The sequence below is a fragment of the Tetrao urogallus genome, assembly GCF_951394365.1.
Source record: "Tetrao urogallus genome assembly, chromosome: 32".
Classification (NCBI taxonomy): Eukaryota; Metazoa; Chordata; class Aves; order Galliformes; family Phasianidae; genus Tetrao; species Tetrao urogallus.
This window is the reverse complement of record NC_136845.1, coordinates 406472-414281: the sequence shown is the minus strand read 5'-3', so window position 1 is coordinate 414281 and position 7810 is coordinate 406472. Positions and strand designations below refer to the sequence as shown.

Sequence of the window (7810 nt, the reverse complement as noted above, 5' to 3'; positions counted from 1 at the left end):
GCCCTTTAGTTACAGCAAACACTCTCTGGTAGGACTAACCATATGTCTGGAATTATTCAATGTCCACTGCACATTTGGTGCTGAATTCAGCAGATTTAGACGTACCATCATGACACTGCTGCCTTTCGGGAGCTGTTGGCTGTGGAGACCCAGGGTTTTCTCAAGAGTGATCAGTGGGAAAAAAAAAAAGAAAAATGACGTCCTCTGCTTCTGAGCTGAGCCGGGCTCCTGGGACACAGGGAGCTCCTACAAGTGGGCAGTGCTGCAGGGAGACAGCTCTGACTAAGAGCAGCTCCCGTGTGCTGTGCATCAGTACTAGGGGCACGTTCTGCACGTGACATGAAGATGGAAGAGAAGGGAGAGAGGGATTACAGGCTGTGTGGGGTGTGAGCAGGCTGCAACCACACTGCAGGAGCATTGCTTTCAGCCACGGACACGGTAAGTCTCTCACTATGGGTAATTCAATAAACCCTGGGAGTTCTCTTAGGTTTCCTTTTCCGCTTGAAAAAATGAACATGCACTTAGCTAGTGCCCTGCAAACAGGGTGGGTTCTGGACAGCAAATAGGAATGCAGTGTGTTTGGGCTGGTGTCTGTATGCGCAGTCAGGGAAATGAGAGGAAAACAGCCCCCAGGATGAAAATCTGCAGACCACAGGGGTATGATCAGGGAATTACTCCCTTCAGTGGATAAAAGACCTTCCTCTGAGCAAGCTCCGACCTAGAAACACATCTGCCCTCGTGACCATGGGGTCCGAAGCACGAACCACTTCCTGTGCAGGCAGAGCAGCATCTCCCCAGGCACGTGTCCATCCCCCTCTGCAGTGCACAGGGGCTGAGAGCGACTGCCTGGGGCTGTGGGCAACGCAGTCTGTGAGGCCGGGAAGGAGCTGGCTTTTCCTTAATGAGATGCCATCATGAGGACACATCTCCCTCAGGGGTCCTTCAGAGCTGTGAGCTGACCTTCAGAATGCAAATCTTTCCCATAACCTGGAGGTCAAAGTCAGTGAAAGAAGCAGAGATGCAATATGCAAGGAAATGCTGTGGGGCTGGTGAAATGAACATTAGGTTTCGATTGCAGGATGTGCGGTGATGAGGGATTGCTGAAGTACCTTGAGAAAGGGTGAATATTGAGTGATGGGCAATGGACTCGGGTTTTCTGAGCTGGATCTGACTTCAGAATTTTATGGGAGTGCAATTGTTTTGTGTCTGCAAAGTAGTCAAGCTCAGAGCAAGTAGAAATAAAGTCAGTCAGTTCCCCTTACCCTGCACTAAGCAGCAGTGAATCCCTTTGCATCTCAGGTCTTACAGCTGTTCAGGCTTCAGCAAGCACTCCTTAGGCATGGTGAGGAGGATGAGAATTTGTAGGAAAAAGTGATCCCTAGAACTTCTAGTTTTGATGCACATATTTTTGGCATTACAGTTCAGATGCTGATCGGCACTGCTGCATTAGAAGTGATTATATCTGATATATCTCTAAAACGAGCTGAAGAAACACTCCCCACATAGAAAGACTTGTCTTTGACTTCTTTCCTCCTTGAACAGGTCCTGGTGCACAGAAGTACCAGATGCCCAACAGCAGCTCCATCAGCCAGTTCCTCCTGCTGGCGTTGGCAGACACGCGGCAGCTGCAGCTCCTGCACTTCTGGCTCTTGCTGGGCATCTACCTGGCTGCCCTCCTGGGCAACGGCCTCATCAGCACAGCCGTAGCCTGCCACCACCGCCTGCACACCCCCATGTACTTCTTCCTCCTCAACCTCGCCCTCCTCGACCTGGGCTGCATCTCCACCACTCTCCCCAAAGCCATGGCCAATGCCCTCTGGGACACCAGGCACATCTCCTACGCAGGATGTGTTGCCCAGACCTTTCTGTTTGCATCTCTGTTTTCAGCAGAATGCTGCATTCTCACCATCATGTCCTATGACCGCTACGTTGCCATCTGCAAGCCCCTGCACTACGGGACCTTGATGGACAGCAGAGCTTGTGCCACCATGGCAGCAGCTGCCTGGGGCAGTGGAGTTCTCCATGCTCTACTACACACTGTCAGTACATTTTCTCAGCCACTGTGCCGAGGCAATGCTGTGGATCAGTTCTTCTGTGAAATCCCCAAGATCCTCAAGCTCTCCTGCTCTGGTTCTTACCTCAGAGAAGTTGGACTTATCATATTTAGTGCCTGTATTTTTTTGGCTTGTCTCATTTTCATTGCGCTGTCCTATGTGCAGATCTTTAGGGCCGTGCTGAGGATGCCCTCTGATCAAAGCTGGAAAAAAAGCTTAATTTTACTAAACATGAAATTGGGAAGCAAGATAACACAATATATAATACAATCTAATTGAAATTGAGGTGAATAAATCAAATAAAATAAGAAAGAGAGTGTCTGAAACTTGAACGTTCTACTTTGAACTGAAGGCGTGTGGGTGGGGAGCACCACAACACTGCCAGGGAGCGAGAGAGGGAGAGATCCCATGGCTTCCTCCCATGACTTATCTTCCTCTCTGAATGCAAAGTCCCCTGGGATACGCAGCTCTTCTTCTTTTCTCAGAACCAGGTATCCAGAAAGTTGTCAGTCCACGGAACTGGAGTATTAACTCTGTTGTGATGTGGCATACTGATAACAAGAATCATAAAACCATGGCACTCCACCCTTTACTCTACCTCACTGTATTGTGCTTAATGTATATTCATATATACAGAAAAGAATAATTAAAATGTGTTAGCCACACGTGTCTATATACATATATATATGTATACATACATAGAATTACTGACTGCACTCCCCGAAATTCAAATTCCCTTGTGGTACATATTGAACATCCCCATCCTTCTCCATCACCCACCAGGTGGACCCAAGTCCCTGTGCAAAAACAGTTCCACAGAGGAGAGGTTTGCCCTTTCCAGAAGCTGGAAGGACCCAAACTGCTTTTCCCAACATGCTCTTTACATGTACTACATGCATGTCCATATTGTAGGGCTATTCTGTTTGGATAAGAGGCGTTCAGCAAAAGGAAAACAGACTTAACAAACACCAAAGAGGCCAGGGCCTCCACACAAGGCTGGCTTGCCTTGCTCTGTGGGTAGGTTGGGATGCAACAGCAGGCATCAAGATACTCCCCCTTATCCTCCTTCCAAACTTATCTCTATGCAAGGATGAGCAGATGTCCAGAAACAATGACCAAGTGTTGAACGAGCAGGTGTGAGAAGTTAACTAATTAGAGATTATGCTTACCTACTGAAAACTGATGTTTAGCCAGTATCCGTATGTTTAGTTGAGTGTTGGGAAGATTGTGAACCCAAAGCACTCAGCCAATGAGGAACCAGGGGACAAAGAGATAAGCGTCAAGTAATAGGGCAAAATGATGGAATGCTGTTTTCTGTGTGCTCTCCTGCTTGCAGGAGATCTAAGGGGCAGGATGGAGATCTCTGCTTTATCAGAGATACCGTCCTGATAAATTATTTCGATATTTCCTACAGTTGTTTTGTTCCCACTGCTGTAACCACCCCCATAAGGCTTTTGTCACAGAATCACAGAATCACAGAATCACCGAGCTTGGAAAAGACCTTCAAGATCATCCAGTCCAACCACCCACCCATCACCAATAGTTCTCACTAGACCAGGTTCCTCAACACAAAATCCAAGCATTCCTTGAATATCCATGACTTGCAGATGACACCAAGTTGGCAGGAAGTGTCGATCTGCCTGCGGGTTGCATGGCCCTACAGAGGGTCATGAGGCTGTAGCCAATGGTTTCAAGTTCAACAAGAATGAATGCTGGGTCCTGGGCTTTGGCCACAGCAACCCTAAAGAATGCTACAGGCATGGGGCAGAGTGGCTGGAAGACTATGCAGAGGAAATGGACCTGGGGGTATTGATTGATGCTCAGAGGAACACGAGCCAGCAGTGTGCCCAGGTGGCCAGGAAGGCCAATGGCATCCTGGCTTGTATCAGAAATAGCACTGCTAGCAGGAGTAGGGAAGTCATTGGCCCTCTGTACTCAGCATTGATGAGGCTGCAACTTCAGTGCTGTGTTCACTTTTTGGACCCTCACTGCAGGGAAGACATTGAGGCCCTGGAGCACGTCCATAGAAGAGTAACAAAGCTGGTGAGGGGTCTGGAGCACAAGTCTTCTGAGGAGCAGCTGAGGGAGATGGATTGTTTAGTATGGAGAAGAGGAGGCTCAGCGGAGACCTTATTGCTCTCTGTGACTGAAGGGAGGTTGCAGTGAGCTGGGGGTCGGCCTCTTCTCTCATGTGACAGTAATTGGATAAGAGGGAATGGCCTCTAGTTGCACCGGGGGAGATTCAGGCTGGACTTGAGGAAATACAACATGACCGAAATTACCAGTACCTACCAGGTCCTTCTCAGCAGGGCTGTGCTCCATGCTTTCATCCCCCAGCTTGTACTGGTAGTGGGGACTGTCACAACTCTGCTGCCACACTTTGCACTTGGATTTCTTGAACCTCATGAGGTTCTCCTGGGCCCACTGCTCAGCCTGACCGGGTCCCTCTGGATGGCATCCCGTCCTTCGGGTTTGTGGACCACACCTCACAGCTTGGGGGCTTCAGGACTGACAAAATAAATCATCTCTTTATGTTTGTGAGACCATTTTCTGTTGATATAAACACATGACAGGAAAATCTTCAAGTGGAATGTATGGAATTGTAATCAGATATTCAAGTAAGAAATTTGATCATGTCTCTTTAACAGACTCTCATAATCCCTATCTCAGCCCCTTCACTTCACAATCACACCTTATTCGTGTCATTGCTTATTGGCAGAACACACAGGTTTTGAACAAAGATTGTCAAGAGGGAAGTACAGGAAGAATAAAATCTCATCCGAAGTCTCTGCTGCACACCTTGAGACCTCAGTAAGAATCACAACTGCTGCCATCTGACCAAATTGGTGTGTTAGCTTCACAAAAACAGGGTCAAATATCCTACTGGTTTTATGGTTTTTTGTTTGTTTGTTTGCTTTTGTTTGTTTGTTTGTTTTAATGAATATTGTAAGAACAATATATTAAATGAAATGTTTTATTACTTATATTATTTACATAAGTTACTTATTACTTGTATATGTTACTTATATATTAACGATATTACATATTCCATGAGAATTATAAGACATAGAATGGTTGGATTGGGAAGGAGCTCTGGAGATCAGCAGGTTCCAATCCCCTGCCGCAGGGAGGGCCGCCGACCTGCAGTGATGAGAGCTGCCTCAAAAGTAATGCCACCATTTTATTAAGTTGGGCCATAAGATCAGAGGCGGATGTTGGAGGTATGGCTGCAGAGGCTGAACCTTCCCACCAGCGTCCCATTACATGTTGCTGCCGTGTGACAGATGGCAGCAGAGGGGCAGTCTGACAGAACGGCATCTGACATGGCAGTGCATATGAAGCAAAGGTGTGCCGCTGAATTCCTCCAAGATGAAAAAAAGTTGCACTCCTTGACGTTCACCAATGCCTGCTGAATGTTTGTGGAGACCAAGCAGTGGATGTGAGCAGAGTGAGGCAGTGGGCGATGCGTTTCAGCAGTGGTGACAGTGGGTCACCTTTGCTGGTGCAGGTGGTGATGAGCATGGTATGCAGGCTCTTGTTCATCACTGGCAAAAATGCACAGCTAATGGTGGTGACTGTAGAAAAACAGTGCTTTGTAGCTGAGAATTTGCTCTATCCAATAGTGTTATGGTGCTCTTTGTGTCTGTTGTAGTTCCCATGGAAATAAATAGGAAGCCTTGCTTTTGAAGGAACCTAGGCGTATGCAGCCTGAGAAAACTTCCATTCACTAAATGTGGCCCAGGTGAGCCAAAAGGTTGGACACCCATGGGCCAAGGATGAGAGTGGGCAAGAGAGTAAAGGTATGGCTAGGGTACTGGAGTTCTGAATTTGGGCTTCAGGAGAAGCTTTGAGGTTCAGCATTGTTGCAGTGGATTCCTGTCAGGGTGAGGAATGCACTTCGAGGTACAAAGAAGGCTTAAGGTCTGTGGGTTTTGCAGTCTGAGTGAGTCACAGCAGCACCAACAATGCCTGAACCCCTCTTTCCTTTTCCAGATCTTCATTTTTTGCTGGCCAAGCTCCTCTTCCCTCCCCTCCATCTCCCATCTCTGTTCTCCAGGCTTCTCCTGATCTCCCCATCTCATTAGAGGCAGCTTTCTACCTACCAGCCTACGCTCCAGGATGGCTCCTACAGGTCCTGGGTAACTTTTGTCAGATCTTTGTACATGATTTCTCTACCACAGACCTTCCTGGAGACAGTGGAATCCTCTGTGTGCAAAATGGAGAAGCCCTTAAGGAAGACTGGAAACTTCTGAGATGAGAAGCCATATCCAAGTCCTTTTACTATGCAGGGTATCACAGGGACTGAGGAAGAGTGGAAAATCTCAGAACCAACGTGCAAACCAGGTGCTGCTGCTGCCTGTCAGAGGCACTGACAGATGTGAGCCTGCAAGCACAGAACCACAGCCAGGAGCCAAGGGATGGTCCATCAGCTATTGCAGGCTGAAGTCACCGCACAGCTGGATTAACAGCCGTATGCTTCCTGCTGGATTGTGGGTTTCTGAGAACAACTGACCCTAACAGCTCCAGAAATGTCTCCCAGGAAGGAGACAGACAAAGTCATTGCATGTCCATTGTTTATTAAGATTCAGGAGAGAGCCTGCTTCCCCATGTACAACATGTCTGGGCAACACTGCACAGGTACAAACTGAGTAGTAATTGCTGTGGATAATGATAATTTCAGTGAAAAAAATTAGAATACATAAAACACAGAATAAAACATTCAATAAATTACACTTTGACAATGAATACATAAACCAAAAGAAGGCAGTTTGATACTGTTAAAATCTGCATTACAATTCTTAGATAGAAAAAGGTGGGCAGTTCACTGATTTCAAAACACATTTGGCCATCAGTTTCCACAGAGCATCCTTGAGCTCCTTGTTCCTCATGCTGTAGATGAGGGGGTTCATTACTGGAGGCACCACTGAGTACAGAAATGACACCACCAGGTCCAGAGCCGGGGAGGAAATGGAGGGTGGCTTCAAATAGGCAACCATGCCTGTGCTGAGAAACAGGGAGACCACGGCCAGATGAGGGAGGCACGTGGAGAAGGCCTTGTGCCATCCCTGTTCAGAGGGCATCCTCAGCACGGCCCTGAAGATCTGCACATAGGACACAACAATGAATGTAAAACACCCAAAGGCTAAACAGACACTAACAAGGAGAATCCCAAATTCCCTGAGAAAGTATTGTGAGCAGGAGAGCTTGAGGATGTGGGGGATTTCACAGAAGAACTGATCCACAACATTGCCTTGGCAGAGAGGCAGTGAAAATGTGTTGGCAGTGTGCAGCAGGGAATAGAGAACCCCAGTGGCCCAGGCAGCTGCTGCCATGGTGGCACAAGCTCTGCTGTCCATCAAGGTCCCGTAGTGCAGGGGCTTGCAGATGGCAACGTAGCGGTCATAGGACATGATGGTGAGAATGCAATACTCTGCTGATAACAGGAACAAAAAGAAAAAGACCTGTGCAACACATCCAGCATAGGAGATGTGCCTGGTGTCCCAGAGGGCATTGGCCATGGCTTTGGGGAGAGTGGTGGAGATGCAGCCCAGGTCGAGGAGGGCGAGGTTGAGGAGGAAGAAGTACATGGGGGTGTGCAGGCGGTGGTGGCAGGCTACGGCTGTGCTGATGAGGCCGTTGCCCAGGAGGGCAGCCAGGTAGATGCCCAGCAAGAGCCAGAAGTGCAGGAGCTGCAGCTGCTGCGTGTCTGCCAACGCCAGGAGGAGGAACTCGCTGATGGAGCTGCTGTTGGGCAT

The 7810-nt window shown here is 48.1% G+C and overlaps 2 protein-coding genes across 2 annotated transcripts; one reads left to right on the top strand and one right to left on the bottom strand.

The window, feature by feature from the left end:
• Positions 1 to 1565: 1565 nt before the first annotated feature.
• LOC306956577 (olfactory receptor 14J1-like) lies at positions 1566 to 3443 on the top strand (the record flags this gene model as incomplete). The annotated part of the gene is made up of 2 exons (XM_079547853.1): positions 1566 to 2256; positions 3391 to 3443. 2 exons carry the CDS (start codon positions 1566 to 1568, stop codon positions 3441 to 3443), a joined length of 744 nt encoding a protein of 247 aa, XP_079403979.1.
• Positions 3444 to 6853: 3410 nt separating this feature from the next.
• Positions 6854 to 7810, bottom strand: LOC306956576 (olfactory receptor 14A16-like; the record flags this gene model as incomplete). The annotated part of the gene is made up of 1 exon (XM_079547852.1): positions 6854 to 7810. One exon carries the CDS (start codon positions 7808 to 7810, stop codon positions 6854 to 6856), a length of 957 nt encoding a protein of 318 aa, XP_079403978.1.